The sequence below is a fragment of the Peromyscus maniculatus genome, chromosome 14 (genome assembly GCF_049852395.1).
Source record: "Peromyscus maniculatus bairdii isolate BWxNUB_F1_BW_parent chromosome 14, HU_Pman_BW_mat_3.1, whole genome shotgun sequence".
NCBI classification, from domain to species: Eukaryota; Metazoa; Chordata; class Mammalia; order Rodentia; family Cricetidae; genus Peromyscus; species Peromyscus maniculatus.
In genome coordinates this window covers 18,093,596-18,121,111 of record NC_134865.1, presented here as the reverse complement: position 1 = coordinate 18,121,111, position 27,516 = coordinate 18,093,596, and the positions used below count along the sequence as shown (strand labels likewise).

Here is a 27,516-nt window from a genome sequence, read left to right as displayed (position 1 = left end):
ATCTTTAAAAAAAAAACCATAAAATATGGTATAAAGAAATTGCTATAAAAGAGGTACTATCTGAAAGTAGTCTATAATAAGGATAGTGAGGAAGAAAAAAAAGACATTGAAGTAGTAATGACTGTGGACCTTAAAAGTGTAGGGAAGGTGTAGGCCAGATTGGCAAGTGAGAAGAAAATGCAAGGTAAAAGTGTAAGAACATCCGTTTGTACCTCGTGAGTAAATTGAAGTATTAGGAGAAAAGACAAGAGTAATAAAGAGATTGTGGAGAAATAAACTGTCTATTCTCACTCTATTTGACATCAAATTGCCCTGGGGAGATGGACCACATTCTTGGCTTCTGGTTTGGTATAGTTTGTCCATTTTCTTGTTGATGATGCCCTTTTACTGATTAACTATTCTGTGTTTACTATTTCTATGTTTACCTTCTCAAAGCCAAGGTGACACTTCTTTTCGGCTGTTGACTATTTAAAGAATGGCTGGTGTATGGGATTCTTCAGATATTTCTAAGAATACCAAGGAGGTCTTAAAATTTTCTGAATTTATGGTCTCGTTAGTCATCTTGCCCTTACCTCATTTCATTACTAAGTTCTGTATCTTTGGAGATAACACCTGAAACTCAGGTGTTATCACCATCTGTTGCTAAAACTGATTAGCTTTTCATTGAGAAACATTGACTCATTTATTTCATGTGTCTAGTGCCAGTCACACAGTTCTCTGTCTAGCATTGTTCTTCTCACTTCTGCTGAGACGGATGGTTCAGGTGCTTAAACATACAACATTTATCCATTTTGTGGACTTTGTAAGCCCATCAGATTCCATCTTGTATTCTACTTTTAGACTCTTCTGTTTCCTTTTACAAGGTCTACCTCCTGTTTGCCCTTTTAAAGGATGTTTTAAGCATGTTTTGTATCTAACTGTATTTGTCTGCTTTCCTATATGGTTGCTGTGCTCAGTTTATTCCACATGAATCACACATCTGGAATGTCTTCTCTTTGAAAACCAAACCCCATCAAATCTTTTATTCAGATCTTTTTTGCTCACAAAAATTCTTCCTCACAGGGCTAGAGAAGTAGCTCAGGGACTGAGAGCACTGGCTACTCTTGTAGACGACCTGGGTTTGATTCCTAGCACACACATGGCACCCTCTTTTGGCTACCACAGGCACCGGTACACATGTGGCGCACATACATACATACATGCAAAATGCTTAAATACATAAAATACAAATAAAAAATTTATCTAAGGCTTATAAACTTTGGCCTTTGGGTCAGATCTGGCCTATTTATTTCTCTGTAATGCAGTACCCTTTTACATTGTGGAATAGCTGTCAAAATTGTAAGAATAATATTTTGGAGTGCATGAAAATTATATAGACTTCAAATATCTGTGTGTCTAAATAAAGTTTTATTATAATATATCAAGATTACTTCTCAAGAAGTAGGGCAGACATTAGTATGCAAAACCTACTTAGTGCCTAACTCATGGAAAAACATTTTCCAAACATTGGCCTATTACAGCTTGTAACTTACCTTTCATTATTTGAATTTACACTGCATTTTTCAACTCCCTGATCTAAGTTACTGGTTTTTATCTCCTTAGCTATAGTACTATAAAGGTGTATGTGTATGTGTTTGTTGGGGGCGCGGTGTTGTTAGTGGCATGGAATTTTTTTGTTTGTTTATTTTTAAGACAAAGTCTCATGTATTCCAGACTGGCCTCCAAAGTTGCCCTTTAGCCAAGGATAACTTTGAATTTCTGATCCTCCTGTCTTTGCATTCTGTGATTGTGTTATGACTACAGGTACATATCACTGTGCTTGTTTATTTTTTAGAGTTACTGAGTCCTCTTTTAGTCCAGGCTATTCCAAAACTTGTTATGTATACAAGACTGGATGTGCCTTCTGCCTCAGCTTCCCATATGATGGAATTACAGACATTGGGTCACCTTGACCAGCAAGTGTCTATATATAGCGTGGAAAATGTTTTTTAACCTCTTGACACCTTTTAAAAAATATCCAATATATCCCTGTGATTTGGCTTGCTACTATTCCCATCATCAAGTTTCCCATCAAAAAAAATTATGACACCAAGGACCACTTTGATGGTTCAATGTTTATAAAGGTGCTTGCTGTCAAGTCTAACCTGAGTTTGATCCCTAGGGCCCATATGATGGAAGGAGAGAACTGACTTCTGCAAATTTTTCTCAGATCTATACACACACCAATGGCATACATGCCCACACACATACAAAATGAATGTAAATTTAAAGCATTGTGGAACCTTGCTTACAATCTATTCACATAATGAAAATGATGGGTCCTCTTCTGTGTCACATTACAAATACAGAGAGTAAAAGTATTCCCTTCTCCCACTTTTTGGTGTTTCCAGGAGAGGTGAGCATATTCATAGTACTGGCTTTAGTGGATTTCTAGAGCCTTTGGACCTTTTGAGTCTCTGCTGTAAGCTTAAGCAGATAGTGGCTAAACATAGGCAATACAGCTTGTTCTCTTAGGCTAACAGAAATGAGATGGCCTTGTATGCTTTAATTTCCACTCTAGAATAAGGAAACAGACTAGTACAAATTTGGAATAAACTTTCTTGTAAAGGCATAGAAAAACATGTTATCAGAGAAAGATGTAGATTAAGTAGTAAGGTCTGCAGTTAGTTTGTTTGGGAATAGTTTAGCTGGCTTGCAGTTGCTTTCGTCGATGAAACCTCTCCCCTGCCCCCTCCCCCCGTACCCCAAACAGTAATTTGAAATGTCAAAAGATAGAAATAGATAAAAGTGGAATTACTTTGAGTTGACTAGAGCTTAGGAAGCCAGAGTCCTTGCTTAGATTCCTTACCCTCCTGTGTGTGTGTGTGTGTGTGTGTGTGTGTGTGTGTATTCATTGTTTTGGGGTTGCTATAGGAGAACAGAAGTGAATTTGCTGTTTGGGGCATCAAAACCAGGGGCCGGTAAATATTAGGCAAGTTGTCTACCACTAAGCTATGTCTCCCAGCCCCAAGTCTGATTTCTCAGTAAGCCATGATATCCAGAGTTACACTGTATTTGGATAAGCATATGTAAGAGATATTACTAAAAAGTATAAGCATTTTGATAAGAGAATAGGTTGTAGCTGGAATTTTTCTGGTCCTGGCTGGCCCACAGTCAGGACAAATCTTTTTCACCCACCTGTCCCACAGCCGTTCAGACCCAACCAAGCAAACACACAGAGACTTATATTACTTATAAACTGTATGGCCGTGGCAGGATTTTTGCTATCTGTTCTTATATCTTAAATTAACCCATTTCTTTAAATCTATACCTTGCCACATGGCTCGTGGCTTACCAGTATCTTACATGTTGGTACTCATGGCAGCAGCTGGCAGCGTCTCCTGTCTCAGCCTTGGAGAATTTTCTTCTCTCTTTGTCCCGCCTATACTTCTGTCTGGCTACTGGCCAATTGGCACTTTATTTATTAACCAATCAGAGCAACACATTCACAGCATAGAGAACATCCCACAGCAATAGGTTTTAGTTAAAAGTTTTCTACATTTTTAACTTGTTCCCTTTTCCTCTCCTCTTTGCTATGTTCTCTCAATTTTGGGAGGAACATGAAATCTAATAGGATTCATAGGAGCGTTGAAAGTTACTGGGGGGAAAAAACCTAAAATTCAAAAATTTTGGGAAAGTAGATTTTGAGAAATTCTGTTACCTGAAGCTGGTTATCACTTTGAAGTCATGAGGCTGGAGAGACAGCTGTAAGAAGACTTGCTTAGAGCATGCTGGAGTTAGGGCCTTGGTTCTGTTGCTGACACAGTCAAAACAAAACTGAGTAAGGGTTGTAAGGCAGTTGAAAAAGGCAGCACAGTGTAGTTAACTACTAACATGTTAGTACAGAAAGAAGGAAAATTTATTTCCTCAAATCTATAGGATGGAGTAATTAGAAGCAGAATTCATGTTTGGTTAATAGAGGCTGTAGAGAGTTCATTTTAAAGTTAATGAGCTATCAGATTTACATATTTTATTGTTAGCTTTATCTTAACATTTGAGGCCACTGTGCATTTATAAAGTAAATTATAAATTGTTTATGTGGTTTCTTTACATATATGCAACAGTATTACAACTATTGGTTTACATAATACCTTGTTATGGACATTTTGACTTTGTGTACTCAGTAACTCACATAAGATTTTTTATCTTTTTTTCTCTTTGTAGGAAGATGATCCATATGATCTTGAAGACCTTTCTTTGGTGATGAAGGAATTACAAAGAACCAAATATAATTCTGAAATTCAGGATCTGTATTTTGAGATGGTTTTATTTTCAGAATGAAAAGTATATATGGTTACCTTTATGAATGTAGAGACATGAGAAAAGAGTTATGATGGCAAAAAACAAAGAGCCTCGTCCTCCAGCCTATACTGTCAGTGTAGTTGGACTCTCTGGGACTGAAAAAGACAAAGGGAACTGTGGAGTTGGAAAATCTTGTTTGTGCAATAGATTTGTACGCTCAAAGGCAGATGAGTATTATCCAGAGCATACTTCTGTGCTTAGCACCATTGACTTTGGAGGCCGAGTAGTAAACAATGATCACTTTTTATACTGGGGTGACATAACTCAAAATGGTGAAGATGGAGTAGAATGCAAAATTCATGTCATTGAACAAACAGAGTTCATTGATGACCAGACTTTCTTGCCTCATCGAAGTACAAATTTACAACCATATATAAAACGTGCAGCTGCCTCTAAATTGCAGTCAGCAGAAAAACTAATGTACATTTGCACTGATCAGCTAGGCTTGGAGCAAGACTTTGAACAGAAGCAAATGCCTGAAGGGAAGCTCAATGTAGATGGATTTTTATTGTGTATTGATGTAAGTCAAGGATGTAATAGGAAGTTTGATGATCAACTTAAATTTGTGAATAACCTTTTTGTCCAGCTATCAAAATCCAAAAAGCCTGTGATAATAGCAGCAACTAAATGTGATGAATGTGTGGATCATTATCTTAGAGAAGTTCAAGCATTTGCTTCAAACAAAAAGAACCTTCTTGTAGTGGAAACATCAGCACGATTTAATGTCAACATTGAGACATGTTTTACTGCATTGGTACAAATGTTGGATAAAACTCGTGGCAAACCTAAAATTATTCCCTATCTGGATGCTTATAAAACACAGAGACAACTTGTTGTCACAGCAACAGATAAGTTCGAAAAACTTGTACAGACTGTGAGAGATTATCATGCAACTTGGAAAACTGTTAGTAATAAATTAAAAAATCATCCTGATTATGAAGAATACATCAACTTAGAGGGTACAAGAAAGGCCAGAAATACGTTCTCAAAGCATATAGAACAACTCAAGCAGGAACATATAAGAAAAAGGAGAGAAGAATATATAAGTTCCTTACCACGGGCTTTCAATACTCTCTTGCCTGATCTAGAAGAGATTGAACATTTGAATTGGTTGGAAGCTTTGAAGTTAATGGAAAAGAGAGCAGATTTCCAGTTATGTTTTGTGGTGCTAGAAAAAACCCCTTGGGATGAAACTGACCACATCGACAAAATCAATGATAGACGGATCCCATTCGACCTCCTGAGCACTTTAGAAGCAGAAAAGGTCTATCAGAACCATGTTCAACATCTGATATCAGAGAAAAGAAGACTGGAAATGAAGGAGAAATTCAAGAAGACGTTAGAAAAAATTCAGTTCATTTCACCTGGGCAACCATGGGAGGAAGTGATGTGTTTTGTTATGGAGGATGAAGCATTCAAATACATCACTGAGGCTGATAGCAAAGAAGTATATGGTCGGCATCAGCGAGAGATAGTTGAAAGAGCCAAAGAAGAGTTTCAGGAAATGCTTTTTGAGCATTCGGAACTTTTTTATGATTTAGATCTTAATGCAACACCAAGTTCAGATAAAATGAGTGAAATTCATACCGTTCTAAGTGAAGAACCTAGATATAAAGCTTTACAGAAACTTGCACCTGATAGGGAATCTCTTCTACTTAAGCATATAGGATTTGTTTATCATCCCACTAAAGAAACCTGCCTCAGTGGCCAATATTGTACAGACATTAAAGTGGAACACTTACTTGCCAGTAGTCTTTTACAGTTGGATCATGGCCGCTTACGCTTGTATCATGATAGTACCAATATAGATAAAGTTAATCTTTTCATTTTAGGGAAAGATGGCCTTGCCCAGGAACTAGCAAATGAGATAAGGACTCAATCCACTGATGATGAGTATGCCTTAGATGGAAAAATTTATGAACTTGATCTTCGGCCTGTTGATGCCAAATCGCCTTACCTTTTGAGTCAGTTATGGACTGCAGCCTTTAAACCACATGGGTGCTTCTGTGTATTTAATTCCATTGAGTCACTGAGTTTTATTGGGGAATTTATTGGAAAAATAAGAACTGAAGCTTCTCAGATCAGAAAAGATAAATATATGGCTAATCTTCCATTTACATTAATTCTTGCTAATCAGAGGGACTCCATTAGTAAAAATCTACCAATTCTCAGGCACCAAGGACAGCAGTTGGCCAACAAATTGCAGTGTCCTTTTGTAGATGTACCTACTGGTACATATCCTCGTAAATTTAATGAATCACAAATAAAGCAAGCTCTAAGAGGAGTATTGGAATCAGTTAAACACAATTTAGATGTGGTGAGCCCAGTTCCTATCAATAAGGATGTGTCGGAAGCTGACTTGAGGATTGTCATGTGTGCCATGTGTGGTGACCCATTTAGTGTGGATCTCATTCTCTCACCCTTCCTTGAGTCTCACTCCTGCAGTGCTCCTCAAGCTGGACAGAGTAATTCCTTAATGCTTGACAAAATTATTGGTGAGAAAAGGAGGCGCATACAGATCACAATATTGTCATACCACTCCTCAATTGGAGTAAGAAAAGATGAACTGGTTCATGGCTATATATTAGTTTATTCTGCAAAACGGAAAGCATCAATGGGAATGCTTCGCGCATTTCTGTCAGAAGTTCAAGATACCATTCCTGTACAACTGGTGGCAGTTACTGACAGTCAAGCAGATTTTTTTGAAAATGAGGCCATCAAGGAGTTAATGACTGAAGGAGAACACATTGCAACTGAGATAACTGCTAAATTTACAGCATTGTATTCTTTATCTCAGTATCATCGGCAAACTGAGGTCTTTACTCTGTTTTTCAGTGACGTTCTAGAGAAAAAAAATATGATAGAAAATTCCTATTTGTCTGATAACACAAGGGAATCCACCCATCAAAGTGAAGATGTTTTTCTCCCATCTCCAAGAGACTGTTTTCCCTATAACAACTACCCTGATTCAGATGATGACACAGAAGCACCACCTCCTTATAGTCCTATTGGGGATGATGTACAGTTGCTTCCAACACCCAGTGACCGCTCCAGATACAGGTTAGATTTAGAAGGAAATGAGTATCCTGTTCATAGCACCCCAAACTGTCACGATCATGAACGTAACCATAAAGTGCCTCCGCCTATTAAACCTAAACCAGTTGTACCTAAAACAAATGTGAAAAAACTGGATCCAAACCTTTTAAAAACAATTGAAGCTGGTATTGGTAAAAATCCAAGAAAACAGACTTCCCGGATGCCTTTGCCACATCCTGAAGATATGGATTCTTCAGATAACTATGCGGAACCCCTTGACACAATTTTCAAACAGAAGGGCTATTCTGATGAGATTTATGTTGTCCCAGATGATAGTCAGAACCGAATTATTAAAATTCGAAACTCATTTGTAAATAACACTCAAGGAGATGAAGAAAATGGGTTTTCTGATAGAACCTCCAAAGGTCACGGGGAACGTAGGCCTTCAAAATACAAATATAAATCTAAGACGTTGTTTAGTAAAGCCAAGTCATACTATAGAAGAACACATTCAGATGCAAGTGATGATGAGGCCTTCACTACTTCTAAAACAAAAAGAAAAGGAAGACATCGTGGAAGTGAAGAAGACCCACTGCTTTCGCCTGTTGAAACCTGGAAAGGTGGTATCGATAATCCTGCAATCACATCTGACCAGGAGGTAGATGATAAGAAGATAAAGAAGAAAACCCACAAAGTAAAGGAAGATAAAAAGGTAAGTTTAGTTTATCTTTATAAAAGTGCTCGCTTTTGCCTTAAAAGGAATATATATATATTTAAGATAGTGAGTTTGCCATTAATAAGAACTTAAGACCAGTAAGTAAATATAGTATCTCTTGAATTTTTAAAAATTTAAAATATTTTGTAGGAACAGATTTGTTTTTATAGTTTTAGTACATTTTATTTCTTTATACTTTATGAGTTTATATTCTTAAGTGTGAAGCTTGTGGATGTTATTTTTCTCTTATATTTTCAATAACTTAATTCATCTAATAGCGTTAAACATTAGACCCTTTATGTGTATCAGATTTGTATTAAAGTTATATTTAATGCTTTCTACTTTTTTTCACAGTAGTATTTCAGGACTTTCTATTACTATGTGACTTGATTTCATATAAGCCTTCATTCAAGGATTTTATGGTTATAAAGGTAGTATTCAATATATTTTTATTCTACATTGAGCATTTCATCAGATTGATTTATGGTCTTAATAAATAAATTATTAATGTGAAGTTCCTACATCTGATTGCTATTTATTAGACCCAATTAAGGAAAAGGATATTTCTAATAATTATAATACTCTATTTTATCAGCATATAGTAAACTGCTCATTATGATTTGGATAGACGAGGCAGGCAGATCTCTGTGAGTTCGAGGCCAGCCTGGGCTACAAAGTGAGTTCCAGGAAAGGTGCCAAAGTTACACAGAGAAACCCTGTCTCAACCTCCCCCCCCCCAAAAAAAAAAAAATGACTTGGATAGACATTTTAAAAGTTTAAGCTTATAGTATTTATTTTCTTTGTTTTGGTAGAATAAACATTTAAATCGTCTTTTCATGTAGCCTAGACATGTAACAAATATTCTTATGACCTCATGACATATGATCTGACTATAAAAATCTCTGGCATCTTACACATACCACCTTTTATCGTTAGTCCTGTCTACAATTCTGAGGTGGGTTTCTTTGTTTGGGTTTTGTTTTTGAAATAGGGACTTATGTTCCTCAGGTCCTCAGGTTAGCCTTGAACTATGTACTCCTCACTGGCTTTGTACTTGTGGTGTTCCTGTCTCAGCCTCCTGAAATTATAGGAGTATTCCCACACACACACACCCAGCCATGTCTTTTTTTTTTTTTTTGGTTTTTCGAGACAGGGTTTCTCTATGTAGCTTTGCGCCTTTCCTGGAACTCACTTGGTAGCCCAGGCTGGCCTCGATCTCACAGAGATCCGCCTGCCTCTGCCTCCCGAGTGCTGGGATTAAAGGAGTGCGCCACCACCGCCCGGCCCCAGCCATGTCTTAATATCTTTTATTATTACCAAACTATATTTTCTGCTAATTTGCATAGATTGAGCATCTTTAATCTGAAAATCAGAATCTAAAATGCTCCAGAACCTGAAACCTTTGAGTCCCAACATTAAACTACCCATGGAAAAATTTTTATATCTTACCATATCTAATAGGTTACAATGAAAACTAGAAATACTTACAAAATTACCTTTAGACTGTTTATAAATTATATGTGAAACATGAATGAATTTGATGTTAGCTTTGAAATTCATCCTCAAGATGACTCATTTTCTATATGCAGGCATCACAAAACAAGAAAAAAAATTGAGATATGAAACCCCCCCTGGTTCCAAGCAATTTAAATAAGAAATACTCAACTTGGTTATTCAGACTTTCATAAACACCAAGAATCTCTAGCGTTGGTTCTCAACCTTCCTAATGCTGTGACCCTTTAATACAGTTCCTCATGTTGTGGTGACCCCCCAACCATAAAATTATTTTGTTGCTACTTCATAACTGTAATTTTGCTACTGTTATGAATGTAATATAAATATCTGACATGCAGGCTATCCCCACTGCAGGTTGAGAACCACTGGTTTATAATCTTTCCACTTCAGTAGTGTCTTTATGTGTATTTTCTGTTTTGATTCACAAATCCTAATTGTTTTGCTGTCTTTTAAGAGAGAAACAGACTGTGTGTGTGTATACATGCATGCTTGTGGAGGCCAGAGGTTGATGTTTGGTGTCTTTCTGGCCTGTTCTCTGTCCTTTAAGACAGGTCTCTCACTGCACCTGGAGCTCACCAGTTAGCTAGGGTGTCTAGTCATGAGGCCAGCTTTTATGTGGCTGTTGATCTGAATTCAAGTCTCTGTGCTTATGCAACAGGCACTTTACCAACTGGTCCAACTCTTCATCCTCCAGTATAATTTCAGCTTAAACAGTAGTTGCAGGAATGGCCGGAAGTTCCTGTATGCCCTTCATCGGCTTTCCTGGTTGTTTACATTTATCCCTTCTTGCTTGAGCATGAAGTGCGGGTATGTTTGTTTGCTTGTTTAGGCATTTGGAGGTTAAGTTGAAGGTACTGGGATCTTTGTTATTAAGTACTTCATTGTGTATTCCCTATGCAAAAATTTCTCTACTAGTAGCAGTGTTTCAATGTTTTCCATGTAGCAAATTGAATAAAACTGGCAAGTTAGTTTTCCAAGGTTTTAATTTTGCTGTCTTTTTGTTCCTACAATGAGTAAGTCATTTTTCATGAAAGTTTGTTCTAGGCTTATTTTTCAGAATACATTTGTAATCACCAGACTCAAAAGACCTATATTTTAGTGATTCAGTATTATTCAGTTCTTTTAGTTACATTCTCATGAGCGCAGGGTAAGAATATACCAAATATATTCTGGAATTTTTAACATGGTCTGTCGTGCCAACTGAATAATTATACAACTCCTTGGATTGAATGTTACTTCTTAAGTTTCATTCACCTATGTAGTGCCTTGCTGTCTAATTATTTGATTGTAAGTCCTTTTTTCCCCCTTCACTTCTCAAATCTGATGGTGTTCAAGAGTTTGAAAGTATATCATAACTGAAATGGTGTAGGGTTTTCATTTTTTAAGAGTATGTAAGATAATCGCTCTGTTAATAATCACTAGCATCTTAGCAAATAGGATACTTTGCCTTTAATTTTTGTTATTTGCTAATTACCTCCATTTGACGTCAGTCTTTTCTACATTTGCTCTAGTGTTGAATTAGCTTTGTTACACTTTTACTCTCCTTCTGTTTGATTAAAGTCACCTCAGCCATCTTTCAGACTTCTTTTCAGAAATGTGTTAGACTTTGATGTAACATTGCTTTAGTTATTAGATCCATAGTTTGTATATTTGAAATTTTAAAAAGTAAAGAAATTGTTTTATAAGGTTCTAGGTTTGTAAAGTTTTTAGTTATGTAAGTGGTTCTAGTCCATAGTTTTCAAAAGATAAATATAGGTTATGCAACTTTAGACAAGAACAGGTGCAATCAGTGTGGTATTCTATAGACCCAGACTTCTCTGGTTTTGAATTCAGACTCAACTGCTTACTGTTCAACCTCTGCATTGCCATCTGGAAAAACAGAGACATCATACTTAGCATTGCTGTGATAAAAAGAGGAACATTTATTTAGAACAGTAGCTAGGATACATTACATTTGTTGGAGAGGAAAACAAAGAATTGTTATTTTGTGATACTGTAGTCTAAATAAACATTTTTTTTTAATGTGTACAGAGTAGAAAAGGATCACCATAGAGTGCCATTCACAAAACTTGATGAAGGAAAGTAAATCAGTGGTTTTCTTTTTGATGTGTTTTAAGAAACAGTTTTAGATGGAGAAAAATTTTCAATTATGCAGAAGCATCAAATTGTCTGGATAAAGTGAAAGATGATACAGAAATTGTCTTAATTTTTGGGTACTGAAATATTAATATTGCATTTATAAGGGCTTTTATTGAACCTGTAGCACTAGTTTGGATCTAAGCAAGGCCTATGTGTGATAGGATTACAAAATTACCTTTGGACTGTTTATAAGGTATATGTGAAACAAATGACTTTGATGTTTAGCCTTGAATCTCATCCTCAAGATAACTTATCTATGCCGATGCTACAAAATTAGAAAAAAAATTGAGATGTGAAACACTCTTGGTTCCAAGCATTTCAAATAAAGAATGTTCCAGGAAGAGATTTGGATCACATATGTAGATAGACTAGGTAAGAGAAATATGTAAACATTTCATTATAAAGTGATTCAGATTCAGAGACCACATGGGAAATCAACAGCTAAAAAGTTGATTCTTCAGAAAGACTAGACAATAGATAAAGTTGGCAAGATTGGGAAAATACAGAAGCCATAAATAACACTTTAGAATAAAAAGGACGTATAGGTGGGTACCAAATGCTCAATGAACTAATAAAAATATATTTAAAAAATTTTAAAATAAACCCACACATATAAAAAAAATACACAATTAGAAGTGCATGAAAATAAAAGATAGCCAGAGAGTGCTGTCAGTAGTGTTGTGCATACTACTTTGAAAGTTTGAAATAAACATCTAGAAGCTACAGTGTGATAATTTGCCTAAATAAGAAAGCTTTGATTTAATTGTGAAGTAGCAGTTAAATTTTCCCACCAAAGAAATACCTGGTCCAGATAATTTTATGGGACAGGTAATTCTGGTGTTTATACAAGTTATTTCAGAGAATAGAAAGCAAAGGAATATATTCTTCATTCTTATATTTGTCCTTAATTTTATAACCAGAAAGCGAAGGTATAAGAAAGAAATGATACATATGAGTATTTATACAAAATTCTTAAAGTTAACAGATCCACACACCCCTTTACTGTAAATTTGACTTTTGTTTTGAGACAGGGTCTTAATAGCAAAGGCTAGTCCTGAACTCTTGATCCTCCAACCTCTATCTCCCAAGTGTTAGGATTAAAGGCATGCCTCACAATGCATGGCTGGCTTTCAGATGAGGGATTAGGGACCTGTTAGTGACCAAAAAACATTTAACAATATAGAAAAGGAAAATCTTAAGTCAATTTGGATTTATACTGCATATACAGAAGATAGCTTAATATTAAGAATTCGATTTATGTAGTTCCTCTATAAACAAGGGAGGAAAAGTATCATGATAGTGATACATGGAGGGAAAAAATGCTTGATAAAATTTCATCATGAAAAGACTACTAATTTAGGAATAGATGAGAACATGGCAAAGTACATGCTTTAGAGTATAGTAAGTCATAGGTTTAGAAATATATGCCTTTAGAACCTCAACAGTCTTTATTAAATAAACTGCCCTTTTAAAATAAATACTGTTGGACCTGAATATGTTCAAGTCAGATGGGGTCCCAGCACTGAGTGGGAAGTAGACAAGGGGGTCTCACCCCTAACCAAGAAGCTGTTTGCAATTGATACCTACTTGCAAAGAAAAAAGTCAGTTTTCTGTAATGGAGTGTCACGCTGTATGTCAGCCACACCAGAGGGCAGGCCCCATGCCCAGGAGTAGTTAGTTAGCTAACACAAAACAGACTCCATGATTTTTGTTTTTTTTGCTTTTTGTTTTGTTGGCTGTTTGTTTTGTTTGAGATCTTCCCCCCTCTGGGAGGGGGGACAGAGCACACAGAAAATAGAGTAGGTAAGGAGGTCGGGGAGGATATGGGAAGAGATAGGAGAGGAGAAAACATGATCAGACTATACTGTATGAAAAACAATTTTAATAAAGTACTTTGTTACGGGAGTGAATCTCAGTCTAGAGGGCAGAAGCTGGAGTTTCCAAATTCTTGTGCCTCTTTACAATGACTTTAACAGAGACACATAGATAGTTAAAGGAAAGCATTACTTTATTCAGGGAAGATAACAAAGGAGCTGGGAAATACGCCATATTCCACCTGCCTGGCACCCAGAGGACAAAGCAGGAAAGGCCAAGGTGACCTGTTCTATGGGTCGTTCATGTAGTACCCGCCCCTCCCACATTCCTGTAATGTGGACTTGGCAGAGCATGCTCCCATGTTTGAGTGAACATCGGATAGACTGAGCTGCCAGTCTAAGAAAGAAATGCTGTGCTACCTGCTTTTTATGCTAATTTCTAGAACCTCCCACCAGGGCAGCCACCATTTTCACTTGACATGTAAATCTTCCTTTTTCGGTATAAAGATAATAAACTATATAAAATTTTTTAAATTTTATAACCAGTATAAATTTAGGCACAGTGTACTTTCAGCTTTTAGTCTATATCAGCTAACTTCATGACATCTGAAGAAATTATGACCTTGAAGGATGTATCTCTTCTTGTTTTTTGTTTAGTTTTTGATTTTGGTGGGGCTGGGATTGAATTTACTGCAGGTCTTCAGGTCTTCATTTAACAAAACTTTGAAACTGTTTAAAGTTTATTTTTCTCATAATTTTTAGCCTATTTTAGGGGAATATTTATTGCTAAATTAGCAGTTGAGGAAGGTATCAATTACTTAACCATTATTACTTTGAAATTCTGCTCTTAAGGATTCACAGTCACCTTTATGAAGAACGTATGTTTAGGAAAATGAGAAAGTTTTTTTTTTTTTTTTTCCCCATCAACCCTCCAGCTAACATTGTTTTTTGTCCTTTTGTCTTGAATTGAGTCAGAGGAATACTGAGTTTGTGTCTGAGCTTTTATCCCAAGAGCATTGAGTAATTTCTAAAGGATAAACTATAATGCCTACTATGGGAAAAATTGATACCATATTTACAATTCATGTCCCTGACCTAACAATATATTGCACTATGATCAGCTGAATTCAGTATAAGTGAAAGTTCTTATACTTTGTGTCACAGTAATACACACACACACACATACACACACACACACACACACACACATTAACAAAACAATCTGTTTAGTAATTATAATTTATTTCAAAAGAGGATAGTTATTTTATCCAATAAGGTTTTTAATGAATACTTTATATGACTAACAATACTAGAAGCTCATACAGATACAACTTATCCCTTGGCTCTTTCTCAAGAAATTAAGTCTAGTAAAATTGATTTTAAATTGTTTTCAGCAAGGTATATCAGTGTATCAGAACTTGTAAATTCTCCTCTATCATTGTCTTACCTGGAAAACATTGGCTTTTGTTATTATTTCTATTTTATACTGGTAAGCTAAAATGATCTTTTGAATCATTAGGTGTGCAGGGTTTATAATTTGTATAAAGTTAAGTGTGGTTTATTGCCATATATGATGGCATGCATGTGCCTATGTAGCCTAGCTATGTGAGGCTGAGACAGGAGGATCTCCTGAGCCTAGGAGTTTAAGAACATCTTGGGCAACATGAATGAAAAGCAGTCTTAAGCCGGGCGGTGGTGGCGCACGCCTTTAATCCCAGCACTCGGGAGGCAGAGGCAGGCGGATTTCTGTGAGTTCGAGGCCAACCTGGGCTACCAAGTGAGTTCCAGGAAAAGGCGCAAAGCTACACAGAGAAACCCTGTCTCGAAAAACCAAAAAAAAAAAAAAAAAAAAGAAAAGCAGTCTTAAGATTTGTTTCTTTAATAGCATTTCAGTGCTGGTCACACCAATTTATGGTCTTATATACGTTCACTTATATAATATATATTTTCACTTATATTTTGCCCTTTCTCATTTCTTGTGCATGTCCTATACTATACATTTGACTGATTTCTTTTTCAGATATAGATTGAAATATGCTTAATTAATTTTTAAAGTACTTCTAATTCATATTTTACTGAGACCTATAACTTAGTTGCTTATTTCTGCATCAAATTAATTATAATTGTTAAGAATATAGTATGTGTCAAGGAGGTACTTTTTAGTGCAGGATGCTGTGCTCTAATACATAGATGGATAGCTATTACTATTGGAAGACAGGTGAATTTATAGCATTTCTGGTTTACATACTACTAACTTTAGTGTATTATAAATGATCGTATTTAATCCTGGAAAAACAGTAGATACATTTTTATGATTTCTAGCTCTAATGTTTTCTTGATGGCTCAGCTGAAAGGATGAAGGGATCCTCAAGTAAACAGAAATTAGTTTATGACTTAAAAACCAAAGCTGGATGGAGTGACACATGCCTACCTGTGAGATCTCCACACTTCAGAGGCTGAAGCAGGACCACCTTGAGCCAGCTTTGTCTGCATAGGGAGGCCTTGTTTCAAAACAAAACAAGACAGACTTCAGTAGAAAGAAAGGCTTTTTAATTAAAAGTAGTGTTCATGTCTCCAATACTTAACACAGAATACATGGGTATGAAAAAGTGATGTTGTGATTCTGTTTAGTGTTATCCAAATATGAGGAATAGTTTTTATATTTTGTATAAAATAGTTGTTTTGAATTTTTGGAAATTGTTTTTAGTCATTAAAAATCTGAAGAAAGATTTGAATGTTCCTCCTGGAAAAGTACATACATAAAATTTTACTGGAGTTTTAATGTTTTCACTTATTTTCTAAAGACCTGTGGACCCTAGCTTAAGAGTTCTTGTTATAAAATGTGAGAGAGGTGGTATATACTCACATTTTTCTTTATTTCTTTATTCAGTTTTTGTTTTTCTCATTCTTCACTAATACAATGACTGGCAAACACTGGAGTTAATTCAAGCACTGAAAGGTGTTTGATAGGTTTGATGAAAGTCAAAGGGAATGTCCGTGGTGTAGGAATGAAATTGCATGTATACTATCAAACTTAGTTTCTTTAGAATGTAGATATTTGATAGAAAAAATACCTGTTCACTTGTAGAACTAGATGTGGTGACAGTGCCTTGTCCAGGTCACTCTTGGTTTATATTTTATTATTTGTTGTTGATGGCATTACTAAACCAGTCTACTAGGTGGCTTAGAGACGTTGAAACCATTTTTTAGGAAGATACTATCTTACAGAAGAAAGTTTTCTGAATTAAAGTCGGAAGTTGTTTGTCTAACTTGTGTCAATAAGAACCCTCACTACAGTTATTTCTTCTTCTTTCATTTTACTTGGTTAGCTTGAAAAGTGACCAGTTCTCTTAGAAGGCACACATCCTTGTTTTTCATTGCCAATTTGGACTCCCAGCCAATACCCAGAACTTTTGTGTGTTTACTTTTAAATGGAGTTAAATAAACTTTCATAGAGTCCGAAGTCCACAAAAGAGTTCTTACACTGACATGTTGTTGGACATCTCCCTTCCCATGTTGTTTTTAAATATTATGGCTAGATATTTTTTCCATCCACTGTAAGCATTTTAAAGGCAGTTAAGATTATCATGTATCTTTGTATGCACCACACTAGAATTCCTCATCTTGATTCATGAACAGACTTAATTTGTTCTCTTCTTTTTGACTTCCTGTGTTGCCCAAACTGAGTTCACATGTTCTTCCTGCCTTTGCCTCCTGGGTGCTGGGATTACCGTGTGCCTGGCCTTGGGACCTTTTTCTTTTCTTTCTTTCTTTTTTTTAAGTTAAAATTCTCAGACTTTTCAGGAATGTTATCTGTAGCCATTTACCAGACTTTGAGGTCTTCATCCTTATTTTCACCAACTTAGACTAGTGGTTCTCAGTGTAATTAACTGCTTTTCAGGGACCATATGACAGTGTCTGCCTGTCACCACTGGATTTGAGTGTTGCTTGTAGTATATAAGTCAAGGATGCTGCTAATATTCTAAAATTCATAGGCCATTTTTCACATGGATCAGGTAGCCCAAAATGTCTCCAGTGCTGAAGTTTGAGAAATATTGGTACAGCTGAATGTAGTCTTTAAGGAGATCTCTGTGATTCTAAGATGGCAGCTATATGTGGCATGTTTGTACCTGTTTGGTAAGAAAGGCAGGTTTTTCCTCATAGGTCATAGCTTTTGCTTCTCTGTCCTCATCATGATTGAGCAAGAATGTGTTTTTAGGAGCATGTTGCTACGCATCAGAGCTACATGCTATTGCTATTCATCATACTCAGCTGCTCTTTACTCTGCTATCAAATGTGTTGCTTCTACTCCATTGTTGCAATCCTAGTTCAGTTTTTATTACTTCTTACTTGGACTATTGCCATTTTTTAACTAAATATTTTATTTTGTGATAATTGTAGATTTTTATGTCATTGTAAGACATACAGAGATCTCAGGTTTGCTACAATAGTATAACATCTTGTTAGACTATAGTACAATATCACAACCATTGCATTGGTATTAGATGTCTGCTTTTTTAATTCCCCAGTTTCTGAAGTGTTTATGTGTGTATTTAGTTCTGAAAATTTTCACATGCATGAGTTTGTATATCTGTCACTAGAGTAAAGATTCAAAACCAGTTTCACCCCCAGCCAGTCCTTCTATTGTTCTTTTCTAATCATAGTCTCCTCCTCCTCACCCTTCCCCCAGTCTTAACTGCCTACAGATTCTAGCCTGCTTTCTGTTTGGGTAGTTTTGTGACTCAAGAATATTACATGAGGCTGGGTGGTGGTGGCACTCGCCTGAACCCCAGCAATCAGGAGGCAGAGGCAGGCGGATCTCTGAGTTCAAGGCCAGCCTGGTCTACATAGTGAGTTTTAGGACAGTTAGGGCTACACAGAGAAACCCTGTCTTGAAAAAAGATGATGATGATAATAATAATAATAATAACAACAACAACAAGAATGAAATCAAACAGTAGGTAACTTTCTAGGACTGACTTTCATTTAGCATAATTCCCTTCAGATTTATTTAAATTGTTGCATTTTTCAATGATTTGTTCCCTCTTATTGCTGAATAATATTCTACAGATTGAGTATATCCATGTTTTTAAATTGAAGGACACTAGGTTGTGTCTTAGATTTTTTTTTTTAAATAAATAATGAGTCCTTGTGTTTCTAGAATAGGACTATAATTGCTTGCTCATAGGATCACTTCATATTTGGTCTTGTAAGGAAACTGCCTTAACTATCTTTCTGAGTGGGTGTACCGTTTTAGATTCCCACTGGCAATGGATGGTCTATCCAGTTTCTCCACATCATCACCAGTATTTACAGTGTAATTATTCTTTAATTGAGTTTCTCTGTTCCAGTCAGCATTAGTTCAGACTCTCTATTACTTTATGATAGAAATGCCTCGTCTCCCTTCCTACAGCTTGTTTGTGGTATCTGTAGAATTCAGACTCCTCAGTGAGGCCACCAAAGTTATTTGCATTGTGACTCTTGTCTGCTTTTCTGCCCTTGTCATTCGATCCTATACAGTGGGAAATTCTGAGAACATCAGATAGGTACAACATATAATTGTGTCAGTTCTCCTGTTGTGAAGATTAGGGTTGTGCACATCCTTGGAACAAATGTCTAATGTACAATAAGCAGTAAATGACAGTTTCTGATTTCTCAGTCCTTAACCTAGATATAACAGTCAGTCAGATATTTGGGGGCCAAATGACTTAAGAGACTAGATACTTAATTTCTGGACTCCCTGATGTCTTACTGTGCATGTAAAACCCTGCCTTCTGGAGTCGGGAGTTAAGCCTTGCATCCAGTCGTTTTCCCATTTAGTCAACTATTTTGTATGCACTGTAAATAACTGGTAGTGAAGTGTGGGTAAGTTTCCTTCTTTTTCTTCGTGTAGATTTGATGTTTCTTGAGGGCATTAAAGTCCTTCATTTTTCTGCCCTTCACTGTAACCAGGTATGATACACAGGAAAATTCTTCAGTTTTTATATGCTGTTGTGTCCAAATTAATTCATTTAAGGTTGACCTGTATCTTTACAAGTAATAATTCTTTGGTATGTGTAGCTAGAGTTTTTTTCTTTAGCTCCTGTCAGGCCCACAGTCAGGACAAATCTCTCTCACCTGCTAGTTCCCAACCGAGTAAAAACACAGAGACTTATATTGCTTACAAACTGTATGCCCGCAGCAGGCTTCTTGTTATCTAGTTTTTTTTTTTTTTTAAATCTTAAATTAACCCATTTTTATAAATCTATACCTTGCCACGTGGCTCGTGGCTTACCAGCATCTTTATATGTTGTTTGTCATGGTGGCGGCTGGCAGCGTCTGTGCCTCAGCCTTCCACTTTTCAGAATTTTTCTCTCTCTTTGTCCCACCTATACTTCCTGCTTGGCTACTGGCCAATCAGCATTTTATTTATACAGAGCAATATCCACAACAGGTATGATTCAGATAGGATCTTTAAAATTAGGAACAAACATTTAGTGGCAATCAAAAGAATCTGTAATTAGGTAAATAAAATGGTTGACGGGGGATGGTGTTGGAGAGATGGCTCAGCAGTTAAAAGTACTTGCTGCTGTTGGAGAGGACCTGGGTTTGGTTCCCAGCATAACAGGTAACAAGTGACTATAACTAGTTCCAGGGGATCAACACCCTTTTCTGGTCTCCACATACAATGCACAGACATGATGGACATATATGCATGGAAAACACTAATGCACATAAAACAAAAATAAATCTTAAAGTTCCAGTTAGCTGGTGAATAAACTGACAATACTTTATGCATTTACTAACAAAAACCTTATGTAGTAGAGAGCCCTTGGATTACTGCCTATAGTTTTATGTTTTTCTGTTAGTGATTAACCGAATATCCATTATGTGTTATTGTCCGATACATGTACTAAAAAAAGAGAGAAAGGTTACCAGATTCTAAATAGTGTTCTGAAAGTGGTACTACCGTGCTTCTGGTTTGTTCACCAGGAAGAGCCGAAGGGAAGGGGTTTGGGCTTTGAGCAACTGGATGGTTTGCCTCGGAAGGCACTTATTCCTTCTTACCTTTTATGTTGTGTTTAAAGTATCTGTTAACATCCCAGGGGACACAGTCAGTCTCAAGTTAGGTTTATGAGTTCTGGTACTAAGAGAAGGATTTAAAACTGGCATTAGATTATTCACTGCAGGGTGTGGAACAGCTAGAGGACAGAAGAGCTCAGATTGAGTTTATGTGGAAGAGTAGTTGTGAGCAGTGGAGCTGAAATGGAAAGCAAAGAGGAGTGCCCTACATGGAAGTCAAAAGAGCAAATATTTAGGGCAGAAGTCTAAGAAAGAATGTCGATGAGAGCTTAAGAAGGATGAAAAGTCTTTAATAGCATGTTAGTAGAGGTAAGAGAAGCCATATATAAGGAGTTGAGAGATTGGGATGTATTCTTGGAGATTTGTGACAGTTTTTGGGGGGGAATTGCATTTGAACACAGTTCAGGTGGTATGTGTTGAATGCATAAAATATATATAGATAATAGGTTCATTATTTAATACTATTAAATATACCATCTATATGAAAAACTAAAATTTACTAACAGTGCACACAAACAGATTATGGCACCATTTACAGTCAAGAGAATATAGGCAAATACAAAGCTATTCAGTCATTGCTTCATAAATTAACTATAGTTCATGCAGTAGTCTAATAATTGCATAACCACTTCCTGTTGATTTGAGGGAGATCCTTTGTCCACCTGAGTGAGCACTTGTCTCTCTAGTCCATTGTACATCAAAATCAAAAGTGGTGCCCAATTCTCGCTTATTTTTTAGCATGTATAATATATACAACATAGAAAGTATGTGTTGACTGTGATCTATGAGGCTTCCTTCTGTTAACAGCAAGCTGCTAGTAGTTAAGTTTTAGAGGAGTTAAAACTTGTAGAGCTAATAAGGAACAGAGAACAAACTCCAGAAAGTCCTGAGAGCTATTTGCTTCCCAGGCTATGATTATTACCATGGAAGAAGTACAGCGTGTCTAATGGCTGCAACCGATTCACTCCTTCCATTGCTTCCAGCACCAAGCCCAACCCCACAGTCATCAGTAGACAGAAGGGAAGGATAAGTGCAGTGACCAAGACTAGAAGGTTATCATCAGGAAGGTTTGGAAAACAGCAAAATGGTTCGGTGTAAGAAACTGAAATGGTGTTCTACCAAACTGATACCAAGGAAGCTGTGACATCTGACTAGCCCTGGGAACACATTTACAGTGTAAGAAATGGATAAACTGGGATTTGATGTTAAAAGAGCAAGAAATGTGGAGACAGTACATGTTCTAGAGCCTGGTGAAGTACTGGTCCAGGACTTCAAAGATGTATCAAAAATGTAACCATTATAAATGCTATCCATATCCTAGCAGTCCTCCATACAATTACCAGCAGAATTATTAGAATGGACAGTAGAGGCACAATGCCCCAGAAGTCCAGATCTAGCAAACAGAAATCTTTTTTTTTTTTTTCAAGGCAGGGTTTCTCTGTGTAGCTTTGCACCTTTCCTGGAACTCACTTGGTAGCCCAGGCTGGCCTCGAACTCACAGAGACCCGCCTGGCTCTGCCTCCCGAGTGCTGGGATTAAAGGCTTGTGCCACCACCGCCTGGCGCAACAGCAGTCTTAATTAGGGAAAGGTTCTTAACACTACATGTGGAAATAACTATGAATATAGACAATACTCTCTCAGTTCTGTTCAGGGAGGAATGATGGAGGGTTCTGATATCATAAAACAGAAAGGTAGCCGCAGAGCAGAAAGATGTATTGGAGTCATGGCCATAGTTCTTTGGTGTTTGCCAAAGACTGCCTGAAGAAGGTAAGAGTTACCAAATTAAAACCCAAGGTCCGCAAACATTTCAGTGTTGGTACTCAACTACTTCATAGCTGACACAGTTTCCTATCCCACAAGACAAAGAAACAACTGTTCCACACACCTTCCACTTGAGAATTCATCTGTCCCAGAGGCTGACCAGGATAAGGCTGGGCAATTGCAGTTTACCGTCTCTTAACAGGTGTCCTCCAGTGAAATTCCAACAGTTAGAAATAAAGAAAAAATTGGAGGTGAACACACTGTTGTTGCTTGTCTTATTAATTAAATTTGTATTCATTGTATTTGCATGATAAGGCTTTTTATTATTTTAACTTTAAATGTCTTGAGTAGAACAAAATTTTTACCCAATATACCTTTAATGATTTTCAAATTGCTTCATATCTGGTCATATCGAAGATTTTTATTTTTAAATTTCATGTGTAAACCGTGTTGGCAACTCCCACTCCCACCAAAAAATAACCAAAAAACAAAACCAAAACAGCAGCCAGTAAGATGGCTTAGCAGGTAATGGTACTTGCTGCCAACCCTAGATGACTTTAGTTTGATATTTGGAACTGGTATGGTGGAGAAAACCAACTTCTGCAAGTTGTCTTTTGATTCCCACACATATGCTTTGGCATGAATGCACCCGCCCAGCGCACATATGTGGGTGCTCACAAACAGTTGCTTTTAAAAAGCAAAACTACAGGTGCCTGTTAATAAAGGTCTTCATTTTCTTAAACTTAAAAATGTGGGTATGGGCATATTTATGGAGCTAAGAAGACATGGGTGCCAGGGCCAAACTCAGTGGCTAGAGCTAGCTAGCATTATAGGCATGTACCACCATGATCAGCTTTTTACTTAGGTCTAGGGATCAGTGCTCTGTTCCTCATGCTTATGTGGCAGGCACTTTACCTCCTGAGTCACCTCCCCAGTCCTGTGAGACGGTATTTTACTGTCTTTGATTGCATTTCTCTGATAGGCAGTGGTACTAATACACTTTTTCTTAAAATTGGTTGGGCTTTGTATGGCTTCTTTTAAGAAATACCTGTTCAGATCATTTGCCCATTTTAGTTGGTTTGTCTTTTTTTTTTTTTTTTTTTTTTTTAAGTCTGAGTTCCTCATACATACTGGATATTAACCCTCTATGAGATGAGTAGTTGGCAGATATATTCTCCCATTGTATAGGTTGTCTCTGCCCTGTATTCTTTTCTTTTTCTGTGTAAAGGCTTTAAAATTTCATATAATCCTGTTTGTCGGCTTTCACTTTTTATAAAGTTCTGTGCTTCTGGGGTTCTTTCTAGGAAACCATTACCTACAGTGATGTCTTGATGTGTTTTCTGTAAATTTTTTTTTACACTGATTATGGTTTCTAGACTTACTACATTTATGTCTTTAATCTCCCTTGAATTGTTTGTGTACAGGTTGAGAGATGACAGTTAAATTTCAATCTTAAGAAATCAGAAGAGCTTGTCCTTTCTCCAGTGTATATTTGTTCCACTTTGATTGGAAAATAGTAGTTGGCTATAGGAATGTGTGTTTACTTCTGGGATCTCTGTTCTTTTCCATTGATCCATTTGTTTCATAAAGCATGACCTTATACATATTACAGTGGAATGTGTGGGTTCTGCAGTGTCTCTTGAAATCATATATTATTATTATACTTCCAGCTTTGTTCTCTTGGACCAGGATTGCTTTGACTATTTGAAATCTTTTGTGCTTCCATACAAATTTTAGGATATTTTTCTAGTTCTGTGAAGATCATTGGTATTTTGATGGAGGCTACATTGACTATGTAGATACCTTTGTGTAGTGTAGATATTTTAATAATTTTTCAACCCAGAAACCTGTAAAATCTTTGCTTCTTTTTGTATCTCCAATTTCTTTTTCTTTTGTGTTTAGTAGTTTTCCTTTTAGATGCTTTTCATTTTCTTGGTGACATTTACTCTTAGATATTTTTTTTTATTTTTTATTTTAGGTATTATGGCAGGATTATTTTCATGATTTGTCCTCAAAAATTTATCACTGCATAGAGAAGCCATTTTTTTTTTTTTTTAAATGCTGCTACTTTATTCAGCTCATCAGTTGTAATAGTCTTTTGATGGCATCTCAGGTTTTCGGTGTGTCCTATCATCTCAAACAAGGATGATTTTACTTTTGCTCCTCTTTGTCTTTATTTCTTCTCTTGCCTGCTTGGCTCCACATAGTTTCTCCTTGTGTATTGAATAAGGAGTGGTGAACACCTTTCTTTTCTTCCTGATCTTAGAGGAAGTCTGTTCAGTATGATACTAGCTGTGGGTTGGTTGAGTGCAGCCTTTATTACATTGAGATAGGATCCTTTTCTACATTATTTGTTGAGTTCTCCATTTTAAGGCTTTGAATTCTCTTTAAATGGTTAATTAGGTTTATTTTTGTGCTTAGTCTGCATGACTTAAAATAGCTGTTTTTACTCTATTTTTATGTTTCACTTTGCCTTTTTTCTTGTTTTCTGTTTTGTATGCATCTTTAGCAAAAACAAAATAGAATAAACAAAAACATGCACACACACAAAACCCTACCAAAAAATCAAACTAGCCACATGCTTGCTTCTTATTTTATCTTTAAGTTATCTTTAATTATACCCCATTTCAGTTTATTTTTAACTCAGCCACCAATATATTCTAATACTCAACCATATGTGTGTTATATTCATAAATATGGTATACCTAATATATTCCTATGTATATTTATACCACATGTATTAGGATTATCTCCTTTTTAAGAAATTTTAAATAGCAGTTAAATTTTTTTGTATGTATGCATATGGGCATGTACATGGCATGAACACACAGAAATCAGAGGACAACCTGCCAGGACTAGTTCTCTCCTACCATGAAGATCCCAGAGAGTGAACTCACATCAGGTTGGGTGGCAAAAACTATTACCCACTGAGCCATTTCTTAGGCCCTGTGATCATTTCTTATAGAGTAGGTTGAGGCTTTTTAGTCTTTTTAACAAAAATTTTTATAGCTTTACCTGAAAAAGTAGAAATTATATTTTGTCTTTAGTGTTTTTTTTTGTTTTTTTTTTTTGTTTTTTTTTTTTTTTTGTATATGAATGTGAGGAGGTCAGAGGAAAACTTTCCATAATCAGTTCCTGCCAACCTTGTTGAAGCAGGGTCTTGTTTCTGCTACTCCGCATATTCCAGGCTAGCTGGCGATGAGATTCCTGCCAGTTCTGTCTCTACTACCCATCTCGTAGTAGAAGTGCTAGGATTACAGGTGCATGCCACTGCATCCAGCTTTCTACCTGGGTTCCAGGGAGCAAACACTGGTACGAGGCTTGTGTACTTTGACCCATTGAGACATTTCCCCAGATCTGGGTTTTATTTAATAACATGATTTTGGTTGCTTTTTTAAAATGTTTAACTGTACACAGTGTTCATTCTGAGGTTTTAATATAGAAAGTCTGCTATGCTAAGTTCTTTTATTGATATTTCATTATATGTTTATAACTTTTAAAGAGATTGATTTATTGGGTCAAGTTCTCACTTTTTAGCCAAATTGTCCTTGAACTTGGAGCATTCTTCTCACCCTAGCTGCCAAATGCTGGAGTTTTACAAGCATGAGCCACCAAGCTAAGATGACTATAGAATTCTTTTATACTCACTTTTCCTGTGTATACTCTTGTCAGAGAATCTTTTTAGAGTTGTCTTGAAAACTTTGAAGCTAGCTGTATATTCCTCCCCATCTCCACTATTGGTGGTTTATTTATTCTGTCTGGGTGCCTTTAATATTCTTTGACATTTGTTGAGTTCAACATGACTCTATCTCAGTGATTCACCTGGATTTATTGTATAAAAATTAAGTTTGTTAGTTTAGAAGATTAAATTTTAGATTTAATTAGATTAATAAAGATTAAAAATTAAAACTATTTTTTTTATCATTTGTACTAGTTTATTTCACAAGCAGTGTTTCTGATCTTTGGGTGTATATCGACAAACAAAATAGGTGAAAATCCCTTGCCTTAGGTAGAGCCTGTATATTGTGTCAGGGTAAGTTTTCTCCTCCCACATCCTTACCCTCCCTCAAAAAGAAAGAAAAATAAGATATGACTATTATATAGTATTGAGATATGAGTAAGTTATATAGTGTTGTGGGGATTAGTAGTGGAAGAGGGCTGGGGAAGACTGCAGCAGAATTTCAATATTTAATGGTTTTTACTGTGAGCTTCCTTGAGGATACAAAGAGAACAGCCAATGCAAAAGTACTAATGCAGCAACATTGTTGACATGTTAAATTGTCAAAGAAGCCATGTAGCTGGAGGGAATAAATAATGAAAATAGTGGAGAATGGGGTCAATATAAAGTGGCATTGCAAGGCTTGCAGGCCATCTATTGGGGAGTTCTGGTCGCTCTCTTGAGAATAGCCTAGCTTTATAGGGAATACCAGTAAAAGCACTTGTATAGAAATACATGTTTTGTTTTTTTTTCTTACCATCTTTACTGTTAATTCCTTGAGTTCACAAAGCTATCATCATATCTGGATTACTAATCTATACATCTGCTTAGCAACTGGAAGTAAGGTATGAGAGGAAAAGAGAGATAAAGGATTATGTTGAATAAGTTTTCCTGGGGAGACATGGAACAAACCCCTGATATGTCATAGAGAGTAGCACAAAGAAATGGTTCCACTCTTTGGAACTAATTAATCTAACTAACTAACTAAACTAATCTAGTTTGGTGAGCTAATGCGCTTAATTGGGTTTATTTTCAGGAGCACAGATGGGAGGTTACTTGTGGAAGCACAGGCAACTATACCACCGGAATCTCCCTTAATCCCAGAAATGTTAACCACTTATATATTCTCAGGGTTAGATGAGCTACCTTGTATGATTAGAAAACACTTTGTAGGGCTGCCTTGTGACCCACCTCATGTGCCACCTCATCTACAAGAGAATGTTAGTAGGCCTGTAGGTGGAGTTTTCTTTACCACCTGCCAGATTCCAAGTAACTAACACAGAGGATTAATATTAATTATAAACGCTTGGCCAATAGCTCAGGCTTGTTACTAGCTAACTCTTATATTTTTAATTAACCCATATTTTTATCTACACTTTGCCATGTGGCTTGGTACCTTTTCTCAGTATGGCAT

At 36.4% G+C, this 27,516-nt stretch overlaps 1 protein-coding gene across 8 annotated transcripts in view; it reads left to right on the top strand.

The window, feature by feature from the left end:
- The window catches only part of Arhgap5 (Rho GTPase activating protein 5), a 75,415-nt gene that overhangs the window by 4,977 nt on the left and 42,922 nt on the right, over positions 1-27,516 (top strand). For all 8 annotated transcript variants that reach the window (XM_076550674.1, XM_076550675.1, XM_076550672.1 and 5 more), the window contains one exon: positions 4,204-8,089. In XM_076550674.1, the coding sequence (XP_076406789.1) occupies positions 4,370-8,089 (3,720 nt within the window). In that variant the 5' untranslated portion in view covers positions 4,204-4,369. The remainder of the gene's footprint in view (positions 1-4,203; positions 8,090-27,516) is intronic.